At 38.8% G+C, this 25,274-nt stretch overlaps 1 protein-coding gene across 1 annotated transcript in view; it reads left to right on the top strand.

Annotated features, from left to right (window-relative positions):
• NALCN (sodium leak channel, non-selective) overlaps nucleotides 1-25,274 on the top strand; it is a 440,927-nt gene that overhangs the window by 5,124 nt on the left and 410,529 nt on the right. The window contains exons 2-5 of the mRNA XM_045283767.1: nucleotides 8,413-8,595; nucleotides 21,906-21,989; nucleotides 23,199-23,338; nucleotides 23,430-23,558. Of these exons, the coding sequence (XP_045139702.1) occupies nucleotides 8,413-8,595; nucleotides 21,906-21,989; nucleotides 23,199-23,338; nucleotides 23,430-23,558 (536 nt within the window). The remainder of the gene's footprint in view (nucleotides 1-8,412; nucleotides 8,596-21,905; nucleotides 21,990-23,198; nucleotides 23,339-23,429; nucleotides 23,559-25,274) is intronic.

Below are 25,274 nucleotides of genomic sequence, written 5' to 3'. Positions count from 1 at the left end.
TCTTTCACAGCTGCATCATGCGGCGGAGACACTTTACCAGTATTTCTTTATTCTTGACGTTGTAATGTTACAACATAAACAAGCTGATTTTTAATTACGAGTCTTTCTCCAAATACTAAACCTCTGATTTGTTGTGGGAAAAAAGCGTTCTTTGAAAGTTTTTGTTGCGTAACTATATTCATTTCATTAGAGGTCCAGATGGGTCTAAATCTACACACTGATGTTTATTGAAGTGCTTCCAAGTTTCATAAAAAGCACAACTCTTCCAATCCACTGCACTTTAGAGACTGACCTGGCGTGGACTCTGCGGCATTCTTTCTTCATGCAAATACTAAGCTGTCAGATAAGTAGTAAAATCCGCTCACCAGCCTGTAGGTGTCTGAGTCTCTATAAAGTTCTGGAAGTTTGTACCAGTCATTAATTAAAACAACAAATTTGCTATGAATTGAGTGAGCAGAATCAATCAGTTTTCCATTCAACCATTCACACAGATTTTGTTTGATGTCACTGACTCTGTTCTCCGCAGCATTCCCTGACTTAGCTTACGTCCTCCCTGTCTCCCATTCCCACTCCTCCTCCTTGCCTCACCCATCGAAAGGATGTCCTGTGTAAATTCTGCCCTGGAGCCTGAAAGGGTTGGTTAGCTTAAAGGATGCATGTCTTATTATAGGTCTGCCTACTATTTAGCTGAAAATAGAGACATAGAAAATAGAGATCACTCAGATTTGAAAGGTGACAAAGGACCATAGTCTTAAGGGTCCGACTAGTCATTCTATATAACTAGTAAGCCTGCTGTTTTTTATGACTGAATTCTCTCCCACTCTATCCAGAGCTGTGGAAACAACATGCGGGCCACATCTCCCAAAGCTGACCGCCACTAGGCAAAGGTCGGACATGCCTCCAGCCTCCATCCTGCTTAATCAATTATTTTGGCATCAACTGTTCCTTTCCTGGCACGCTACTTTCCCCACATGTGCTTTTCTGCCCAATTTGAAAATTCATTGCACTGGCCACACAAAACTCACCAACTATACTCATGCTTAGGAGTTTATTAGGGAAGTTACCATGTACCATTTAGGTGAGAAAAGCTCAGGATATAGTCGTTCAATCAGGGCAATGTCTTCTCTGCCACGCCCAGAGGCAGGTCTCTTGTGGGCCCTCAGTTTTTTGACCTGGCCTCTGTCTTGCTCAAGCAATGTTACACAGCTTTTTGAGGTCTGCCAATTCATGCCCCACCGCCATGCCACTCCACCAAAAGACTTAGCCTGAAGACGCTCAGCTCTACCTCCCTAAGTCAGCAAACCAATCTCCCCCAATCACGTGCCCATGGCGTCCCACTCCACAAGTCAGTCTCTTGCCGAAAAGCACTGTTTCATTTTCCCTGTCTCAGGGGGAGGTCCCCCAGTCTACTTCCTGCTCTAGCTACTGGCTTTGCTACTGCTGCTGCCTCCCTGCCACTCTTCCGGCGTCAAAGCTGCCTCCGGAATCAAGGAGGCTTAATGTGCGAGGGTCGCAGGTTCCAAAGTATGTTCTCCACTCCCAGTTCTTCTCTTTTGTTGGTAGTAATTGCCCTCTTCCTGCTTTTGACTGATTTTATACTCAGTAGGATGACCCTCACAATTCACCATATTAGTATCACTTGTGGCTGAATCATATAATCCCATCAATATCTTCTCCGCACTTTCTTACCTAGACCCAGTCAGGAAAATGAAGGTCGTTTGGTGGGAGTAATGGAGACTATGGCTAGAAGAACCATATTGAATAATTCACTGCATCGCAAGGATCTTCTAATGCAATCTTTTTGAGGGCAGTTGAGAATGGTAGCCAGGCACTATCTCTTTCTTCTGGTTTCAGAGTTGTTATGACTGATACTCATGTGGCCCATTACCTATTTGACTAATTTTTTCCATGAGCCTTTGGTTCTCTTGTCCCTCTCCTCTGGACGTGAAGGCACCGATAATTGAACTGTAGATGGCCCCCCAGGTACTTTTAAAACCCACTTGCTACTGACCAGACTAGGTTGTAGAATAGTGTCTTTGTGGGCTCTGTTATGCCAATAGCCTTGATGTCCTCAACATCCAAGGTCCTAAGCCTCGTTGGCCAGTGACTTGTTTCCTCAGAGTATTTGTTTATGTTTAAAAAGTTATCACAACAACCATTCGCGGACACTTCACCACATTCATCCATATATTTTCAGGAATGTTAAACATCTTTGGACAGATATCTTCTAACTTATATGCATTTGTAGGTTTTCTCCCACTCTTCCTCCCACGCCCATTTTGTATGTCTATCCATATATCTACTCCTAGATCACTGTGATTGAAACTTTGTGTATATAAGAGTCTTTAACTCTGTTGCCTTTAATTCTTGAACTCCTCTCCATGTTTTCTCCTTCCTCCATCATTTATTTTTGCCAACCTCCCTCTTATTGTATATTGCCTTCCTTTTCAGCCAGGTTAACACCTGTTTGTTCTCAAGTCATTAATTTACCTTCCCTCCTCCTCCTACCTACCTCTGGTCATCACTAGCAAAATGCTTATTTTTGTGTGATAAACTTTTCGTGATATCTTACAATTTTGGTCTCTCAAGCAATAGCTGTCCCTTTGTGATTGAATTATTTCATTCAACATAATATCCTTTGGGTTTCATACATGCTTTGAAATGCTTCACTTAATTCATTATTTCTCTTTAAAATTGGGTCATTATCCATTATGTGTATGTCCCATCGTTTGTTTATCCATTCTTCTACTTATGGGCATTGAGGTTGTTGCCATCTTCGTCTACTCTGCTATAGTGCTGCTGCAAATCTTAGTAGGCATATACCCACTCATGCTGTGGCTCTTATTTCTCCAGGATAAATGCCCAGTAGAGCAATTGGTGGGTCATGTAATATTGCTAAGAGCTCCGGTGCTGCTGTCAGCTAAGCGTTGAATGGCCACCAGCAAGAGCAGCCGCTCCACTACACCAGCCTTTCTTGGGGAGAAAGCTAAGGCTGCCTGCTTCTGGAAAGATTGACAGTCTTGGAAACCCATTTGCATTGTAATTGACTCAATGGAAGAGGGTTTGGTTTTAGGCATGGTATTTCTATTGCCAAACATTTAAAGGAAGCACCATTGCATTTACCACTGTGGTTGCCCCGCTCTACAGCACCACCTACTGTGTCTGAGGAGTCCAATCACCCCACAACTCAGCAGCATTTGTAATTTTCAGGGTCCCTTCGCCCTAACTTTGCTATTAATATTCATATTTGAAAAATAAATGTGTGTGCTTACTCTTTCATATAGCTATATAATCCATGGATTACAAAATGAAAACATTTATTCTCTGGGAGAGAAGAATACTAAAGGCTACATGTTATTGCTGCATGTGGTTGCTGTTAGATGTTGTCCAGTGAGTTACAACTCAATGAGGCCCTATGAACCCACAGCCTGCCCAGCTCTGTGCGAGTGCTACAATGGTTCCCGTGTTGGAGCCCATTGTTGCAGCCACTGTGTTAATCCGTCTTGTCGAAAATCTTCCATTTCCTCCACTGCCCTTCTACTATACTAAGCATGATGTCCCATTCCAGGTGCTGATCTGCTCTGATAACATGTTCAAAATATGTGAAATGAAATCTTGCCATCCTTTCTTCTCCTTCTCCTTCTCCTCCTCCTCCTCCTCCTCCTCCTCCTCCTTCTTCTTCTTCTTTTCCAATGACTGAACATTTCAACTAGATTTCTAAACAGAATGAGCCAACACAGCCACAGTTACTGCTGGTCTCCATGGCACAGCAACCCACAAGACACAGCACTGATCCACCCCAACCAGGGGAGAAAAATATACAACCTGGTTCTGAGCCAAAACCACAATGTGCCATCTTTGCTTCTAAAAAGCATTCTGGTGCATTTCTTCCAAGATTGATTTGTTTGTTCTTTTGGCAGTCCTTGATATTTTCAATATTCTTTGCCAGAACCATAATTCAAATGAATCAATTCTTCTCGTGTCTTCCTTATTAAATGTCCAACATTCATATGCATATGAGACAATTGAACATGAAAGTAATAATAATTTATAATTTATCAGGGGTCCACAAGGGTGGGAGGGTAGGGCAGAGAGGGACAAGAGGGTCTTATACCAAGGACTCAAGCAGAAGGAAAATGTTTTGAAAATGATGATGGCTATATATATATATATATATATATACACACACACACATATATGTATATATATGCTTAAAACAATTGATGTATGGATTGTTACAAGAGCTGTAAGAGACACAAATAAACTGATTTAATAATTTTTTTAAAAAGAAGAAAATATTAAGGTTTGGGTTGGGCACACATGCATCCTCATAGTAGCATCCTGGATTTTCAATCCCCAAAAGCAGTCCTGTGCAGCAGCTTTACCCATGCAACATGTCCTTTGGTTTCTTGCCCGCTGCTTCCATGGGCATAGATTGTGGATCCAAGCCAGGCAAAATACTTGACAGCTTGTCTTGTCTCCATTGATCACAATGTAACCTACTGATCCTGTTGTAAAGATTTTGATTTTCTTTACATTGAGTTGTAATCCACATTGAAGGGAGAAATTAATCATTGACCTTCATCAGCAAATGTTTCAAGTCCAAACCCATAACTGGATATATATCAAGAATAGTTTATGAGTCATATACATATACTCAGGAATTGTGTAAAGTTTTACAAGGCTGAAATAAAAAAATAACTAGTAATGTTAACAATGTGGGCTTACCTTATAGGTACAATTGTGCATTTCTTTATCCTAAGTACTTATATTCATTATAAAATATTACATGTGGATAATTGTATAGCTTACACACACAGAGTTATTTATTAATATGTTGTCGTAAGGAAAACCTTCAGATATCTGATGAGTAGCTAAGGAGTGCAGAGAGGCTTAGAGTGAACATTTGGAATTCAAATCTACACATCAACCAGTAACATTAATGATGAAGAAATTAAAATTGATCAAACATACAATTAAGATAATTATTGGAAATTGGAATTTGAAAGTTGGAGACAAAGAGGAAGAGACAGTAGTTGAAAAATATGTCCTTGGTAACAGAAATGAAGCTAGAGAACACAGGATAAAATTTTGCAAGGCCAATGAATTTTCTATTGCGGATATTTTTTTCAACAACATAAACAGCGATTATACATGTGGACCTTACCAAATGAAATATACAGGAATCAAATGGACCACATCTGTGAAAAAAAAGATAATAGATAAGCTCATGTCATCTGCCAAAATAAAGCCAGGGACTGACTGGGGAGCATACCATCAATTGCTCGTGTGTACATTCTGGTTGTAGTTAAAAAATATTAAAACAAGTTCATGTGAGGAAAAATATGTGCTTGACTGTATCCCACTTGAATTTAGAGACCATCTCAAGAATAGTTTTAACACATTGAACACTAATGTCAGAAGACCCGAGGAGCTTTGGTTGATATCAAAAGCATCATACATTAAGAAGTCAAAAGGTCATTAAGATGAGAGAAGAGATCAATGTAAATGTGAGAGAAAACTCTTGAGGCTTGCCAGTCAACACAGAGTAAAGTGAATTGAAGAAATGCTGATGTCAAGCACTGAACAGAACCTTGCAAAGGGAGCGCCAGGACAGATGGTTTTATGATGCATTCAAAGGCCTGGCGTTAGCATCCCAAAGTCAAGAACACAGTGTAGCTCAAGCTTAAAGAATTGAACAGAGAAAAATCAATCCTTGAGTTGAAACTGTGAAGGATTGTTTGGGGAAAATATTGAAAGGTACAGGAAGCATTAAAAATATGAAAGAAACACACAAAGCCTTTGTAACAAAAATATTAAGTCATTTTGATGGAGAGCAGATGATCAAGAATTGATGGTATGGAAGGAAAAAGCCCAAGCTACATTGAAAGGATCAACCAAAAACAAGACTCCAGGAATTTATAACATACTAATTGAAATATGTCAACAACTAATGCATCTCTAGAAGTTCTCACCAGTCTGCATTTATGCCCATTATTAAATAAAAGAGCTATTGAAAGTTATCACTAATGTCACATGCAGAACATGTTTGTTCAAGATAATTGAAAAAATGGTTGCAAAAATAACAGGAAGCTTCCAGAAATTCAAGGTGGATTCAGAAGAGGACTTAAAAATGTGGTACCATTATTGATGTCACATGGATATTGGCTAAAAGCAGATGATATCAGAAAGATGTTTACTTGTGTTGTGTTAACTATGTAAAGGAATTCTACTGTGTGTTTGGAACACACCCCAGATAGCATGGAAAAACATGGGAATTTCCCAACACTTCATTTTGCTCATATGTGACCTATCCACAGATCAAAAGGCAGTTGTTCAAACAGAACAAAAGACACAAACTTTAAAATCAGGAAAGGCATCTGTCAGTATACTGAGCAAAATCATAGGCTATTAGGGTTGCAGGAAGGTTTGTTAGCAATTCTTTACACGCAGATGAACCAACCTGGCTTGCTAGACACAAGAAAGATTTGAAAAACTTGACGAAATTAAAGCATATAGCTTTCAGTGGATAACAATTCAATATAAACAAACAAACAAACAAATCTCTCAACTGGACCAATGTAATGAAATTGTCCAGGATTTTATTTTACTTGGATCTGCAATCAACACTCACTGGAAATGGTCAATAAACCAAACGACTATATTGTCTTGTTCAAATATGTGGTGCAAGGCCTATTCAAGTTTTTATTTCCCAAAACAATTTTATTGGGAGTTAATACAGATATCATGTCAATCCATAGTTCAATCACATCGAGCATTATTGTAAGATTGCTACCACAATCAGTTTTGAAACATTCTTTTTTTGTCCTGAACCCCTTGACATCAGCTCCCTTTTTACCCTATTCCCACCACCTCTCTACTCCACCTCTCCCCGTCCCCCTCCCCTTATTTTACTTGATGTCCCTATAAGTTCATCATTCTTGGGTTTCAGACACTGCAAAACAGTAAAAACATATAACGAAAATTCAAGAGGGCAACCCCCAATAACAGAACATATCTGTGATACACTCAATAAGACACAAAAAAACAAAAAAAAACCCAAGATACAGAAATGTATTTGGGGAATCCCATTGTTATCCATAGCCTTCTGCAAAACTGGATTCTCACAATTTAGGCTCTGATACTATTCCCTCCTTTGATTTCAGATTACTGCATATACTCTTGTATAAACCGTTTTTCAGCACATTTTTAATGCCGTTTTTGTGGTAAAATTAGGTGCCTCGGCTGATAGCCGGGTCAGCTTATACTCGAGTATATACAATATATGATTTACAACCTTTTTGTGACTGATGGTGTTCTCCTTCCATGTGGACTGTTGAAAATAAAGATATCACTTTGAGGCCTAAGGTAAGCCTGAGCCACGCTGTGACGTGTTCACTCGCTTCTTGTGAGTCTGAAAGCTGGGCCGGGGACAAGGAACGCTTCAGGAGAAGGAATGTATTTGAATGATGGTTTTCACAAGAAGATTGAAGGTACCCTAGACGGCCCGAAGAACAAACAAATCTGTCTTGGAAGGCAGACAACCAGAATGCTCCTTGCAAATGAAGATGGTGCGACTTCAGATTCGGTACTTGGTACGAGTTATCAGCAGAACACAGACCCGGGAGGAGGACATGGCTTTCCCTGAGAAGGCTTCCCTCGGTGGCCACAATGGCCTGGCACACGATAGTACTCGTGAGAAGGGCTCAGGGGTAGGCAGTGTTGCATTCCTAGCGTTGCTATGTGTTAGGTACCAGGACTGACCCAATAATATCAACGTGCAGAATAAAGTCAGATTTCAAATATATGTATTTTAAATTAGGATGTCCAATACAAATTACCAAAAGAATGGAGACCCTCCCTATGGGACGTGCATAGCAACTTATCTTAAACAGCACTTGTGATCTGTGGTTGGCCATTGTATTTGATAACAACATGCAGGATTGATCACATGGATGGTTGCAATGAATCAGAATGAACTTGAAGAGTGGAAAAACCGTAGGTGGTCATAATGTATAAAATAAAAATAATCGTAATTTCCATTTCTATATGAGTAACCTACAAAACACATTTTTACATGGAACTGACCATAATCTAATGAAAGTTTTGAAGATTTGACATAGCCTTTCCAGGTTCATAGCCAAGTTTTGACTCTGATGAATTCTCAATGCAGGGGTAAAGAAAACCCAGAAGCCTCTTAATTTTTCTGAGTCTCAGTGTGGCTCGACAATGCAACAATGTCAAATACGGGAGGGAATGCCATTTATTATCTGTACTTAACGGCTCCAACTCTTTTCCTACCCAGGTGGCCTTTCAATCACAGTTTTATGCTTTCTAAATAGTGCGGTGTATAAGACAGGGCTCGGCAACACGTGCATGGTTTCAACTACTAACGCGAAGCCGTCTTTGCAGTGGGTGCACACTCTGCTGCGCATCTGCGCCATCATCAGCGTCATCTCCGTCTGTATGAACACGCCCATGACGTTTGAGCACTACCCCCCGCTGCAGTATGTGACTTTTACTTTGGACACTCTACTCATGTTTCTCTACACGGCAGAGATGATAGCAAAAATGCACATCCGGGGCATCATCAAGGTGAGTGTTGCCATGTTATGGACCCCATTGCCAAAATTGCCTTGAATATTTTTATGAACTGAATAGTATTTTCATATCAATTTCAGGGAAATCAAGCATCTGCCTATTTTACCCACATTAACGTCTCTTTAGAAAGTCATAGTTGTAGACGTTTGTGGAAATGTTATTTTTAAGAGTATTAAAATATTAAATACATTGTACAGGGTGCATAACCTTGGAATAGCTGGGAGAGAGACAATCAGTCTGCCTGTTTCGCAGAGGTGAAAAGTATGTAGATGGTGATGCTTCTGAAGTGTCTCAAAGTGTGTACTTAAGCAAGACTGACGAAATGGCAACATGGACCTCAGGGCTTGAAAAATGACACGTTTCACCCAAATCCTGTCTTGCGTACTCGCTGATTCAGGATCGTAGGGTAGCCAATTTTGATGAAAATATGCCTCGTTCTATACAAGACTTTGTCGATTTTATTGTTTCCATTTATACATATTTATTTTGTGGTCAGTGTTAGTGTGCTTAGTTTTAACTGTTTCATTGAAGATACTGTTTGATTTACATGAAAGTACTGAACCCCCATAACATTACATACTGTCTTTTTCCGAGTTATTGATCCATTAGGGAAGCATGTCTTTTGTCTTGTGTCATTTTCCAGTTTCTATGTACTACTGAGGTGTGTTTTGTTTTGACCAGAGGTGTACACAGGCATTTTCCCCTCTAAGTCTGCTGACGGCATATAAATGTCCCCTCTAGGTATTCAAACGTTTGAATATTTGCCAATGGAGGAAAGTGTGATGGGAGTATAGTTTTGATTTGTCTTTTGAAAATGATGTTGAGCATGATTTCATCTATCTAAGGACTATTTTAGAGTTATTAATATTTTTGCTCATAAAATTTTATGTATTAGAGATATTAGTCATCCGTGATTTAAGTTGCAATTACGTTCCTAATTTCTTTATGTACTTGTGTTGAACCAAGATCTGTATTTTGGTTATATAATTTTCTTTAAATGTATTTTCTCTCTTCCTGTATTCCTTCCTCCATATTTCTTATCTGTTCCTTTCTCCTTTCCTTTGATTTTTATCTTTTATATATTCTATTTTCCTTTGGAGTTCCATTCATTCTCATATTCCCTCCTGGGTACACAGCTTCCTTAGTCTTTTTAAAACTTTCTAATTATTTCCTGAGCTCTTTCCATGAGTTCCAGTTTCTTTTATATTCTTTCTACTTAACCTTTGTTCTTAAAATGCTTTTTTTCTAAATTTCTTTCTGATTCTCTCTTGAGCTCTTACATCTCTTTTCACTTGTTTATTATTTAGTCAGTATTTCTGTGCTTAACTAGTAGTAAGTTTTTGATGCTGTTGTATTTTTTTTCATTTCAAAAATTTCTTTTGGCTCATTTTATAGTATTTCAATAGGCTTTCCATTGTATTGTGTGTCGACTTATGTTATATATAGTTTTCATATGATTTGGCTTATTTTTATGTCTAGCATATTTCTAAGGGTTTGAGCAAAATCTGTTCTGATATTCTAGTTGCTTGTATGAAATAAGAGATCATTTTTCTCCCCCTGCAGAATGGGTAGAGTAGCCTTCCTGTATTATTGAAGGTTGTCTCCTCTGTTTTTATTACCAATTAACAAGGTGGCCTCTCTGTGTAACCATCTTCAAGTTCTGAGCTCTGTCTTCCCTGTGCCACTGATCTCCTATTGCCTGAAAATTCTCATTCTTCCCTGGGGTTTATACAACTCTTATCACAATCCATACATACATCAATTGTGTAAAGCACATTTGTACATTCATTGACCTCATCATCTCAAAACATTTGCTCTCCACATGATATTTTCTAAATTAAATTAAATCACTTACTTGTATAGTAGTTTATATGACACATGCATGCCAAAGTTCTAGACACAATGGCTGTCTCTACAGAAACTGCTTAAAGTTAACTAACCCAGACTCATAATGTTAATAGCAGTCAGTGTATTCAGTTATCAGCAAAAGAAAGAAATTCTGCCCACCCCACTCATCTTATTTTTTGAAAGAAATTTTTTGAAAGGGTCTTGGAATTCATGAAATTAGTGGAAAACTGGATTTTGAGTTAAAAATATGCATTTATTGAATGTAGAGTGGATGATCTAAAATGCAAACACTACACCTAATTCACAATGAAAAATTCATTTATTCAAAAGATAGTTATTAGGGAGCTCTGCAACTCCAGAAAGAAATCATCACAGCACAGGTCATGTTTAGGAACAATGTGGTGCATGCATCCACATGACTGATCCGATGAACCTAGGCCCCAAGCTTTCTCTGTCTTTGTCTTCATAAGTCGGTGTCCAAAATGCCGGGGCCAAGTATCTCCTTGATCAAGGTACATGAAGCGATGGGCATTTGTGGAGGGCGCAATCTGCAGAATATGAACAGTAAAGAGACAGAAGATAGGAATAAGGCTGGGTGTGTGCTTTAGATGTATGTATGTATGTATGTATGTATGTATGTATGTATGTATGTATGTATGAGTTGGCCCAACACTGGTCTCACAAAGTTGTTATTTCCTGATTCCCCTGTCTCTGTTGGGTTGCCTTAGTCACCATGAAAGAAATGAATGTGAAAGAGCCAATAAACCTTTGGAGTGAGTTTTACTTACCCAATTTGATAAGCCAGAGACTTGTTAATGGTGGATATAAAGAAGTAGTTTTGAAAAAGCTTTTTGGAGACTGTGAGGTAACTGCTGTAAAATGGAATAAAGATACAAATGGAGGGATTAAATTTAGGACAGAAATGGTACTTGAGCAGAACTCTCAGGGTCACAGTCTTCCTGAATAACAGTCAACTCTTGATATTCACTAACGGCCTGTCTTTAGTGCAGCAAGTGTAGGTCCCAAGAAAATGCAGCTTGATTCTAAGAAATGCTTGATTCAGACCTTGATTCTAAGTATTCATGGCTCCCTAAGAAAAAGTATTTGTTCATGGTTTGTAAGAGCACCCATTATGACTTCAAACTCTGGATTTCAGGATGTTTCTGAAGGTCTCTAGCCTAGGTATTCACAGCATGCAATTTGGGAAAGTAGAGTTGCAGGACATTGGCAGCTATCACATGTGAGAGAGAGTGCTAGAGATGTCTCTTAGAATATAGTAACTACCTGGAGTATTGTCCAACCCTATTTTGAATGTTGTGGTATCACAAGAGGGTCTTACATGACCTAGTCATTCGTGTTAATGAGCTCTCATATCGTCCAGGCTCTGCCCATGCACTGGAGGACCTGACTCTTCTGACTTTGGGTGGAAATCAGCAGTGTTGACTTTGCTAAGCCTCCAACTGAAGCGGAAACAATACATAGCATTTTCCTCAACTAAAACTTTGATTTCTTAAATAATTCAATAATGTCAGACATGAATTTCACAGCAAAATTGCAGTGGGCACTGTTTTCATTGTGACGGTCTAGTGATAAAAAGACAGAGGCTGAGTTGATGCCTGTTCATTTCAGAAGTACCGGAAGAGGCAAAAAGAAAAACCAGATTCACTGCCAGAGTGGATGTTGACTCAGAGGGGCCCTGGTGGTGACGTGGTTTCACGTGGGGTGGGATCAGTCAAGGCCGCCCTCTGGACCTCCCTGCTGCTCCTCAGGAGTGAGATGGGGCTGCCCACTCCCATTAGCAGTTCTGGTCTCTGAGCCTCACAGGTGCAGTTCTCCCTGGCCCTGCAGGTCCCCATGAGTTCAAATGAACAGAATATTCAACGAACAGATCATTTAAATATTTAAATATGGGACGTTGACGCAATCTTAAAAACAAAGCAAAAACCCTTGGTTGACTGCTGGCCATGTTGCTTTCCACATTCTGTAAATGAGTCATTTCCAATATTTCCTGATTTCCATTGCCTCTTGGATGAGGAACTATTAACTACAGCCAGAAATGTTTTTCATATGTCCAGTTTGTAAAAAGTAAAAATTAATGTCAGATAAGATTTTCCTCTTTGTTTTTTCATTTAGAGATTATATACAAATCTAATAAAGTGACACTCTATTCCTAACAATATCCTGAAGTAATCACCATAGTTTCCTATCTCATTAAAATCGGTATTCAGAGTTTGTATGCTCACCGAGGCTTGATAAATTGGATTATATGAGGAATAATTATTTTGAGCATGTGTTATCTCCTGGAAGTTTCACTATTGTGCCTCTTCCCCCAATGTCAGGAAACTATTAATATAATCATTGAACCTATTTTATTAATATAGTTATAGAACATGTTTCTGCAAACATGTATGTTCTAACAGGGGCAACAATTTAACAGCAAATCCAATTCGAGACTACATACTGCATTTTAGTATTATAAGTTTCTACTGATGACGCAGCATCGCTTACTATCACAGTTATTGTTTTCACTTAGCAAACCTGGGCTAAGCAGCAGCCAGGCACTATGGAGTCAATTCCAACCCCTGGGGACCGCCTGGGTTTAAGAAGAGAGCTGGGCTCTACAGGGCAGAGGTTCTCAACCTTCCTCATGCCGCCACCCTTGCATATAGTTCCTCATGTTGTGGTGACCCCCAACCATAACATTATTTTCGTTGCTACTGCATCACTGTCATTTTGCTACTGTTCTGAATCGGGGGACCCCGGTGAAAGGGTCGTTCAACCCCCAAAGGGGTTGCAACCCACAGGTTGAGAGCCGCTGCTGTAGGGTCTGCAGAACCATGACCTTTGGAAGGAGATCAACAGATCTTTCTTCCACGGCACCGCTGGGTGAGTTTAACCCACGAGCCTTTTGTTGAATGAAACTTGCACTTTGGGCTTCATTTTTGGGAAAAGTCACCTGTCACCTTAAATAGAGAATTAATGTTGCAGGTTTCATATTTTCATATTTTGCTTTATTTTATTGATACATGAGAAATATAGACATGATACTGGCATTTAGGTTGAATCATAATGAAAGCACATTGCTCACATAGTGGTGTATGGTTTATAATGAGTCCTAGTGGCATAGTTCATCGGTTTGAAACGACCAGCCTCCCTGAGAGAGAAAGAGGAGGCTATCTGCACTTGTCAAGATTGACCACCACAGATACTCACAGTCCTACGCTGGGCGGCGGGCTGATGATGAGCTGGAATTGGCTCAATGGCAGTGATTTGGTTTTCCTGAAACCAATTGCCAGTGAACGGACTCTTTACTCCTGGTTTCCCCATGTGTGTCAGTGTCAAACTGAGCTCCAAGGAGTTTTCAGTGGCTGAGTTTTTGGTGTTTGAAAGAGATGGCCAGTACTTCTCCACCAAGTGCCAGCTGGTGGACTTGAACATACAGCCTTTGACTTTAGCAGCCATGGTCATTAATCCCATCCAAAGACTCCTCTAGGATGGAAATGTGTTATTTTCACTCACATAAAAATACTTAGGAAGGTGTACATTGCTTTCTACTTTGAATGTTAGATTACATTTCTCTTTAAAAGTCTTCATGTGGTCTGAAGAAGACATGTACACCGAGTTCCTCAAACACTGATTCCAGGACGGTCAGATGTTGCTGTTAGAAAGCTCTCTGGGGAAGGGCATTTGTGAGTGGATGTACGCATGAGTCAAATTGGCTTTTCGGCAGTGGAGGTTTTATACACGTATGTCAGTGGTTTGGGGAGTGCTGGTGTCTTCTTTAAGGTGGATTGTTCTCCCTAACGTATACTATACAGGTCTATAATAAAATATTTATAGACGCAGACCAGTGTTTTGATGTTTTTCTATCACACACCACTCTGAAATGATTCCTAGCTGATAGGGCAAAACGGTGATAACATCTGTAATACCCAGCTTGTAAAATTATGCACAATAAGCAAAGCACCCAAACTTTTACTTTTTAGATCGAAATTACAGGGTCCATGGCTTTTCAGTATACCCAATAATTTTAATATTTTTTACTTACCAGTTCCTGTGTCTCACAGACGGGTGGTTCTATACTGAAGTACTAACTGAAAGGTTTCAGAAAAGCCTGTCAATGGCCTTCCTTGTAAACCTGATGGAAGACAGTTCTACTCTGAACGCATCATATGAATCAACTTGACTACCTCTAATGACAATCATGTTAGCAAATATATGAAACTATGTTTTAAAGTGAAAGCTAAAACCCATTACCATAGAGTCGGTTCTGACTCATAGTGACTCTACAGGACAGCGTAGAACTGGCCCCCTTCAGATTTCTGAGGCTGTAAATCTTTGGAACAGAAAGCTTTCTCATGAGGAGCAAGCTGGTGGAGTGGGGCTATTTATATTAAGGTTAGCAGCCCAGTGCGCACCTAACCCATGACACCCCACCTGAGTTCCTAAAATATGTTGAAAGAGAGAGACTTATACTATTAAACCCTCGTGCAGACTCCAGAATTTTCTCTAATTACTCAGCAAACTTTGCTAAACCTTTATAGTGTGGTAGCCACTGCCTCATCTGTTCCTGAGAACATGTTGGATGGCATGTTTTTGGAGAGCTAGGTGCCAATAGTACATTAAACAGTGCATTATGACTATTTCCTAGAAACTCCTACCAGTTTTCCAAACATCACAAATAGGATGTGAGGACGATCTGGCTGTGACATCTGTCACCCCACTGATCGCCAGGGTTGATTCAGTTGATCTGGCTGTCTAGACAGGTGTCCCCTTCCTCCCTCAGCGCTCCTTGTGCATCCCTCCCAAAGCTGTGCGCTCAGTTGAAGGAGGACCGTCCTTTGGGCAAGGGTTTACAAGTAGCTGCTCCCTTCTTAGAACCCCCAAACAAGTCTCAAACATCAAAATTACACATTAATGTTCATGTAACAATGCCCAACAGAGTCCTGCGTAAGAAAAAGCACTTAAAACACCCTTTGCTCAATTCTTTGGACTTAATGAGCTGTTAGTGGAAATGTGTGCATAAATGTGATACTTTATACATACATGATCAAGTCAATTATATGTTAAAAATATTATATACCATATTGTATTAAATATAAGAGGCCCTCAATTGTCAGATTCATCATTATATTAAATATTAAAAATGAAAACAAAAGGTATTTATTACACTGACTGTAAGATTGTAATTGATTTAATCCATTATAAGATGCATCCTAAATTCAGAAAGGTTAAACTGTGATAAAATAATGTTCCAGAATAAATGAGGTGTACCAAAATGGGCCTGAGTTGGTTGGCTCAAGTACTGCATCAAGTCCTGGGTCCCACCAAAGATTCTCCTTTGGGTAAAACACACATACAAAAAGGTTAGTAAATATAGTTAAACAAACTCAAACAAGATTTAGTGACACGAAAACAAAACCAAAAATTATAGATGCAATACACACTATACCTTCTTGCCAAGATCCATGCACAACTTAAATATTTCTACTTATACAGAGAGATTAATTGCAACTGTTCTTGTAGCAATTTGTGGATAAACCTTGTGTTAGTCTGGGTACGTTAGAGAAACAAATCCACAGAAACTCATGTATAAGAGAAAGTTTTATATAAGGGTTAAGTACGCATCAAGAAAACATCACAACCCAGTGCTGCCCAAACCCATAAATCCAACATTAACCCATGTGTTCAACACCAATCCACAAAGTCCTCCTCCATCTCACAAAACACACACTATGATGCCGACTGAGGGAGGAAATCTGAATCGGTGAATGTGTAAGCATCTCAGCACTGGCAGGGTTCTCCACACAGCTGCTTCAGCACCCAGGGCTGCAACGGGGTAAGTCCATGTGGCTTCTCCTTGGGGATGTATTGTAGGAAGTGAGCCTTGCCAGCTGAAGCAGGGAACTGGCTAAGGTAGCAGCACCCTGGTCTGACCATCAGAAAGCAAAAGACCTGAGAACTAGAAAGGTGAGGCTCACAGAGTCATTTATCTCTTCGCCCTTCAATTAACCCCAAATGTGTTTATTGGCCAGGTTGGTACAATAAACTAACTCAAACCTTCTAGTAAATACAAATTGTGACTACTCATATAGAGAGAGTTCAGTTAGTGCTGTAGTAGTAGTCTGTTAAAGCTACCAAACCCCAACCAAACTCCCTGCCATTGAGGCGATGAAGATTTATAGTGGCATAGTGGTTATGCATTGGTTTGTTGAGTTCCAAGGTCAGCCGTTCAAAGTCACCATTCACTCCAGGGGAGAAAGACAACTCCCTACGCCCATAAAGAGCTACAGTCTGAGCAATTCATAGGGGGAGCCTATCTTGTCCTATTGGGTCACTGTGAGGGGTTGGAGTAAAGACGACAATGGGAATCAACACAGAGGTTGGGGAATTCAACTTCGGAATATCGGTTCTGAAGAAGGAAGAATGCAAGCGTTAATGTCTGGAAGGATGACTAAGTGTGGTCTGTGGCGTGGGCAAGAAGTACTTCACTAGAAGGAAAAAGGAACACGATGAGGCATAAAGGCATGGGATAGCTTAGTGCTTGGAGACTTCTAAGTGAGTGCCTTCCTTCTACCCGACGCTCATTGTATGGACTATGATGTGTATTGCTACGATGCTAGACGTGATGCTCCCAGTGTTCCCCCAGGGTGGACAGGTTTTAATGGAGCTTTCAGGTGAATCCAGAGAGAGAATAAATAACTGGTGATCTTCCAAAAAGCAGCCAAAGAAAATCCCATGGATCACAGTAGAATATTGTGTCATGTTAGAAAATGAGCCCCGCGGGGTTAAGAGCCAGCCCAAGTACACAGTGGCCACAGTACATGTCAATGATCCCGAAGCTGTTGCAGTTACAGGCAGCACTAGAGTTTCTTGAAACATGAGGTCACTACGAATTGGAGCTGACTTAGAGGTACCTCACAGCCACAGTTGTCAGTACGTGTAGCTGATGGGATGGGGCCAGGAAGCAGCAGGAAAGGATGCCATGAAGGCAGGTCCGGTAGCACGGCCTACAGAGGAGTTCAGACTACATCACCAGGTCAATATGAGACCTGGAGGATCTTAATTCATGAGTGACACAATCTGCTATGTGTTCGAGAAACTTTATGGAGATATAGGCTTGCTGCATTGCAGGAGAGCAAAATTAAAGCAGAAAGTCTGTCAGGTATGAAATGTCTTTAATTTTCTGGTGAGAAGAATGTATTTGTTTTAAAGATTTCACATCTCTTATAACAGCACCCAACTTGAGGATGTCTGCCAATTGCTTCCCATTCCCTAATCAATTATTTCTTCCCGCCTCCCCGCTAATGTCCGTCCCAAGGAGCATTCTAGTTTGCCAAGTCCCTAGAGAAAAAAACAAACCATTTGGATGCTGTATATTTGTGTTGGTACCAGCCTCCTTTGTAATGCAGACAATTCTCGACTATTCTCAGTTGGGGTGTTTTCTGTGTTTATTTTTGTTTTCTTCCCACTCTGGCAATAGATCTAAGAAAAAGTAACATACATCCTTTTAGTTTAAATAATCAATAAGAATGCAAATACACCACGACAGATGGGCCCTGGGAACCTAGGACCATTAATCATATATTCCTGAAACTGAACCAGTGCCTATCACTTTAGAAATGAAAAATGTATCCACATAAATGATTCCAGGCAAATGCGTTTGCTTGTTCTGCTTGTTAAATACTTGCATGGCAATTTAAGTTACTGTCTTATACTTTGTAATTGATTGGCAGCCTCTAAGTGTTTACCTTTCATACAAATTGACAGCTCTTGAATAATTCATCTCCCACACCCCTAGCATGCTGATTTCTACCCATAGCTCCAGCACTCTCCGCCCTCTATTTCTTGTTGATACAACAAACAACTTGAAAGTCTTCTTTCGTATTGGAGGTACTAATATTTCTCAGCCACCATTGGACACTCGTTTAATGTTTATTTGTTGTTACATGCTTTGGAGGTAAGGTAAAGGGACAATTTATTCATCACAAATGGTATAACTTAGATATTATTACAGTAGGATTTTAAGATGATTTGAATACTTGAAAATTGAAGCATGGCGACAGTTAAACAACTATGGTTAATAGTCTTTAAGAATAAAACTTGAAAGAAAACGTGTTTAATAAATGTGTCAAAAACAGAATATTATATGGAATTTACAATTCAAAGTGCCAGGGTTCAAAGCCTGTACTCTCTTTATTAAAATATCATGTTAGATAGTTATTAAATTGACAGACATTTCTGTTTAGATTTGCATTGATTTTAATACACCAATTGTATAAACCTTGACTCTATTCTATTTACTTTGCATGCTAATATCTGCCTATTCAAAGACATAATTATCTTGGATATACTAAAAATCATGCTGTATATTTCATGATCACACAGAAAAATATTCTTAACTCCAAGATATTAACTTTGAAAGGCGTTACACTTTTCCTCTTTTCTGGGTAAGAGTCATTATTTTTAAGAAACAGATCTAGTGATTTGATACATGAAGGCATGTATTCACTAAAGCTAGTCATTGCCTCCTCACCAGTGGTGGGCTTCAGCTGGTTTCCACTGGTTCCAAAGAACAGACAGCTAATTAACTGGTTGTTAAATGGTACTTGTAATCAGGGTTCTCTTGAAGGTGGGTGGCTGGGCAGCTACTCAATGTGAAAATCGCAGATTTACATTCCTTACTCCTTTTTTAATGTTCATCTGCATAGCAGTGTATTCTAAGTGCCTATAGTAGTGTGTATTCTGTCCATAGGTGTAACAACTTAGACAGAACCATGCATGGGATATTTATTCATTTCATAAAACTTTTTACACTTTTGATGAAATACCGAACTTCTATTCCCTTGCATTTGTTACTTTAGTAAAAAAAGTACATAACTTTAAAAAAATGTGCCAAACATAGGGTGACACACTATAATTCATTTCAACTTTGTGTTATGCCTCCAGATTCCCATGACATAGTACAGATGAATCATGAAACTCCAGCAAGTGTTCCAAGGTCTAAGAATATTGTCAAAACAATTTCTGTAAGTTCAGCATAGCAGAAAAGGGTTTTTCAAAGATAAACAGAATGTCTTCAGAGAATAGAAGTAGCCTATTTCTAATCTATCAAACACAATAACTATTGTCTAATTAGCCTACATGTAAAAGAATGGGATTCAACTGCTACAGTGAAAAGATGGCTCAGGATAAATCAAACAGCCAATGATGGTCAGATAAAAGCAAAACTATTGCAAGTGAGGAGTCCAATCAAGAAGCAATATGGAAAGAGCTTACAGTTTTATTGTTTTTGTCAGGTGTTTAAAAATATTTACTAATTAATGTTTTAAAACTTTTTCTTATAATACAATCTGGATTTATGTACCTCTTTTATAGTTATAATTTAGTTATCAACAGTACAAAATAATAAACTATATTTGGGTTTGGGGTTTTTTTTTAGTACTTAAAATGGTCACGAGGACAGAGACGGGTTGTTATTCGAATCCCATCACCGCTCCTCATTGGTGCATTATAATCTACCGAATTTCTCTGCCACAAGAATGGTTTTTGTGCTGTTTTAATGGTTCACTTCATATCCGCTGTGTATTACACATCCTTAGATCTCTTGACTGCTGCTTACATAAGCATTGAGTGTGGATCCAAGCAAGGCGGAATCCTTGATAACTTCGATCTGTTTTTCATGTATCATGAGGGAACTGCTGGTCCAGTTGTGAAGATTTTGGTTTTTTGTATATTGACTTGTAGTCCATACTAAAGACTGCAGTCCTTGACCTTCATCAGCAAGTGCTTCAAGTCCACCCCACATTCAGCATTTCATTGGGTAAATCTACTGCACAAGACTTTTGACATTACTGATAAGCCAGGATATTACTGTGAGGACTAAGTGCGCCTGACTTGAGCAATGGTATGTTCAATTGTCTCATATGCATGTGAAAGTTGGTTATTGAATAAGAAAGAATGAAGAAGAATTGGTGGTTTTGAATTATGGTTCTAGCAAAGAATATTGAAAATACCATGGACTGCAAAAAGAACGAACAAATGTGTTTTGGAAGGGCAGCCAGAATGTTCCTTAGAGGCCAGGATGGTGTGACTTTGTCTCCTAAACTTGAACATGTTTTCAAGAGAAACCAGTCCCTGGAGAAGGACATCATGCTTGGTAAAGTAGAGGGGCAGCGTAAAGAGGGAAGACGTCTACGAGTTGGATTGAGATAGTGACAGTAACAAGGGGTTCAAACAGAAGAACGGTTGTGAGGATAGCACAGGACTGGGCAGTGCTTCCTTCTTCTGTTGTGCTCAGTGTCCCATTGAGTCAGAACCAAATGATGACATCTAGTCCAACTACAGACATACCACACTGTGCCAGGGACTGGTAATACCGTTCTCAAGGTCTCAAGGTGTTAACTAAACTTAAAGACAAACTCAAATATTTACTTTTTGATATACCAAGAGAAAATGAATTCAGGAATGTAGGAAATCAAAGTTCCACAATTAAAACTGGGGAATTGGAAAGACTAAAATATAAATTCACAAAACCGTCAGATAGGAATTGCCAGGGAATTCCTCTGTAAGCAGCAGAACACTGAATGTTAGAGATATGCCTAAGCTGATCAGTCAGTTAGGGTCAACGATCAGAGAGGGCTCTCGTGCGTGAATGTGGTGCAGAGATTGGAATCTCAAGGAAACGGTCAGCACAACATTGGGAGAATTTCTCAAGACAGAACAGTATGCAGGAAAATGGGGGATGAAAACAAGAGGTAAAACAACTTTTAAAAACTGAGAATTTGCTGTGTGTATTCTGAGCCACTGGAGTGTTCAGGGTTTTTTGTTTGTTTGTTATAGTTCCTAATAGATTTTCCCCCTAAAATTTCAATTGTACTAGAATACTAGAATATACATCCTAATAGCAGAATAGATTCTCTACTAAAAAATGGAAACATTCTATAGTGTTTATCCTTCTTTTATAGGTCATCCAAAATAGAGTTAAAAGCGATTGTATCTTTGTTTTTATCTTCACTTGATTCATCTTCAAATTTTATGCCATTTGATGATAATTTCCCTACACATAGTGATTGATTTAAAAGATTCTCTTTTGACCTCCGTATGCCCGTGGTGCTTGTTGGACTAGAGCTGATTTAGGGCCTAAAATGCCTAGTCACCAGCCCGGCTTCTTTTGAGTGGTGCGATTTATTTGCCGAATAGAAAAAAATAGGAGTCTCCCCTTTGCACAACTTTAAACTTTTATGGCAGAGTTCTACCACTCATCGTGTTTCATGGACTATTATCCAAATAAATAATGCAATTTATAATCTGAAAGTAATCCGGTTAAATGTCTCCAAATTATGATGGAAAAATTATGACTAGCTTTGGCTGAAATGGCAACTGACATTTCCTCCACAGGCGCTCTCCAAAAATGCTCATTTTTCCTTATGATGTCACGTTAAATTTCTTTTTAGGGGGATAGTTCCTATGTGAAAGATCGCTGGTGTGTTTTTGATGGATTTATGGTCTTTTGCCTTTGGGTTTCCCTGGTGCTACAGGTAATGAAATACTTTTAAACTACAAGGGGATGGGATATTTTTGAATGTGCATGATTTTGCTTTGAAAGTTTAAATAAAAATGTTAAATAATATTTGTCAAAGATAAGTATGTAAGTTCCTGCAACATTGGATGTATTTTGATTTTTTTAAATATAAAGCTTAAGTAACATTTAAATCACTGGTCATGTTTGTAAATTATTTCACAATCAGAAATGGGAATCCATACTACAGGAATTTATTTCTTATAAATTGAAAATGGGGATTTATTGAAATAAAGAAAAGGTTGTGAGAAGGGATTTCTGTATTTGAAGATTCAACATTTAAAAACAAAAATTTCAGGGTTTTTCTAGTCAAATTCTCACTAAATAGCAGATGAAAAGAAATATATTTGCTATATGCTTGTCATCATAAGATAGGATACAATAACTTAAATCCCTTACTATGAGAGTGTTTAAATCTCTTACTATAAGAATTAAGAAAAAAAATTAAGAACATATCCTAAAACATCCTGAAGTATAGATTCTATTGGAATATAATTTTCATAACTTTGTTCTGGCATGATTTTCCATTTACTCCAAATCTAGTAACTAGTGATTATCTATCTCCTGCATTAAGAAATTAAGAATGATAATTCCAAACCTCCTTGCCAACTCATTGAAGTGTACTGATAAGCTGTCTTTCCTTATTGTTATCCTTCCCAATAACCTAGTTTCATCTTGCATATGAATGATCTTTCCTATTTAAGAACTATTGGGGGACTGAAAACCGTTTTCTAATAAGAATATTTTGGTTGTAAGCAGAATCAATGATAAAATTCTTTTTTTTTTGTATTTTTCACAATATTTTAACTCTCTCTCCATCACTTTATCTTCTTACTAGAAGGACTCTATCAAAGATAGACTAGTAATGAAGATGGAGTACACTTTTTTCTTTTAAATTGCAACTTGTTTTGTGGTTTAAACAAACCTCCTCGATGAATAATTTGGGGGAATGAATGAGATGGACAATTTTATTAGGGGGTGTGTTCTCGTTTCTCTTAAGTTGACACCATCTTCAAAACGTACTAAACAAACGTTGATTGCAGTGGGAAATAGACTGTGTAAAATTAAGTGGAGGGCGCATCTATTGACGGGTGCTTAGTATATTCTATGACTACAAGTATCATTAAAGGGAATATGAAACATTTTTTGCTTCCCTCCTAATTTATAGGTATTTGAAATTGCTGATATAGTTGATCAGATGTCTCCTTGGGGCATGTTGCGGATTCCCCGACCTCTGATTATGATCCGAGCCTTCCGGATTTATTTCAGATTTGAATTACCAAGAACCAGAATTACAAATATTTTAAAGTAAGCATTGCTTTTGCATACATTAATGGGGAAAGTTCAGCATTCTTTGTGAAGGCTGACTTATTGTATTTACTTTCCCCCTCAACCCCAGGCGATCAGGAGAGCAGATATGGAGTGTCTCCATTTTCCTGCTTTTCTTCCTACTTCTTTATGGAATTTTGGGTGTTCAAATGTTTGGGACATTCACCTATCACTGTGTCGTAAATGACACGAAACCAGGGTAAGTTTATTGTTTAACTCCATAGTATTCTAAATAATTACTGAACTGTTTCTATAAGTCTTATGTGAAAGTGTTGTCTTAATTTTTAAAAATCTTTTGTGTGCCCTTTGATTTATATTCCTTGATACCTCAATAATACTTCTTTACTTCACAAGAAAAGCATACAAGACAAACCTGTTTGAAAAATGGAACCTGGCTGAAAAGTAGATTTACTCACTGCTATCCAGTCAATTCTGACTCAATAGCAAATCCACAGGGCAGAATAGAACTGCCCCTTTGGGTGTCCAAGGATATACATCTGGGAGCAGAAAGTTTCCTCTTTTGCCCTTGAAGCAATTGATGAGTTCAAACTACTGACCTTGCAGTTAGCAGCCCAACTTATAATCACCATGCCACCTGTGCTTCTGAAAAGTCAGACAACTTCAAGTTGTGCATTTACAAACCTTCCACAGTACATCACAGTGAAGGGTATGCTAACACAGTGCTGACAAACATTTTGTGGTATCAGAGTGAGCTATATGTTTGGGTTGGGGTGGCCAGTGGGGAACATAATTTTATAATTGCTAAAATAAAATTATGGTCCTCCTTATTTTAAGTGGTTTTTTAAACAGTTACTTTAAAGCATCAATTTTAGAAATAGCATTGATATCTGTTGTATACAACTGTCAAGGAGTAAGGGATAAGGTACAAGATATGGTCTGGATCATTTATGGAGTATTCCTCAACGAGAGCACCTGACTCTTCTACTTGGTCATTGGTTGTTAAAATATAGCGCTGGGAATGTAGGACCAGAAAAGAGAGCATCTAGGGAGGATGCTGAGCATAGAAGATCCACAGGTCTCCCATGGGGTGATGACAACCAAACAGAATTTGAGAGCCAGAGTATGCAGAGAGGTATCCCAGACAGCTCTACTGTGGGCACTGGGCAGTGGGCACTGACACAAGGAACATTAATTTTTGCCATTTGTTAAGAACTTGGACAGCAATTGTTGTATTGACAAATGATAACTTGTAGGAAAGAGAACTTGTAGGAAAGAGAAAATATCAATCCAGACCACTATTTTTTTAATTTAAAGGATCTGAAGCAGCCATTCATTTCCAAAATATTTTTGGTGTAGACATGGATACATCAAGGGACATATAAAAATCGCTGTTTTAAAATGATGACGCTGTCCCTTGGTGTGTTCTGCCTTTGGAGAGTTTTACATAAAGTATGGAAGTTCACGCATATCCACAACAAATGCATTATGATAAACTTTGGTTCAATTCCAAATCTTCCACCTATCAGGTGTACAGCCTTGAGAAAACCAGTTATTTTGTGCTGCTTTGAAGTATATTTAATAACAGAACCTGTGTTCTAGAGTTGCGAGTTAGATTAAATAAGATAATGAATGTAAAGCCTTTAGGTGACCAACATACAATCAGTCATTCACTATCTGTCCGTTCATGTAGTCCTCCCTCGGTATCCGTGGGGCCCCTTCCAAGACCACAATCTGGGATGCTCAAGTCTCCTTTCATGGGCACAGTATTTCGGTAGAACCTTATACAAATGCTTCAGTATACTTTAAATCATCTCTAAATTACTAAAACTCCCTAGTACAATATCCGTATATACTCAAGTATAAGCCGACCCCAAATCAGCAGAGGCACCTAATTTTACCACAAAAACTGCATAAAAATGTGCTGAAAAACTTGGCATATACACGAGTGTATATG

Source organism: Echinops telfairi, unplaced genomic scaffold, assembly GCF_000313985.2.
Source record: "Echinops telfairi isolate 266 unplaced genomic scaffold, ASM31398v2 ScPeMD7_7467;HRSCAF=8505_0, whole genome shotgun sequence".
Taxonomy (NCBI): Eukaryota; Metazoa; Chordata; class Mammalia; order Afrosoricida; family Tenrecidae; genus Echinops; species Echinops telfairi.
The sequence above is the reverse complement of the archived record's forward strand: the minus strand, read 5'-3'. Positions and strand labels throughout refer to the sequence as shown.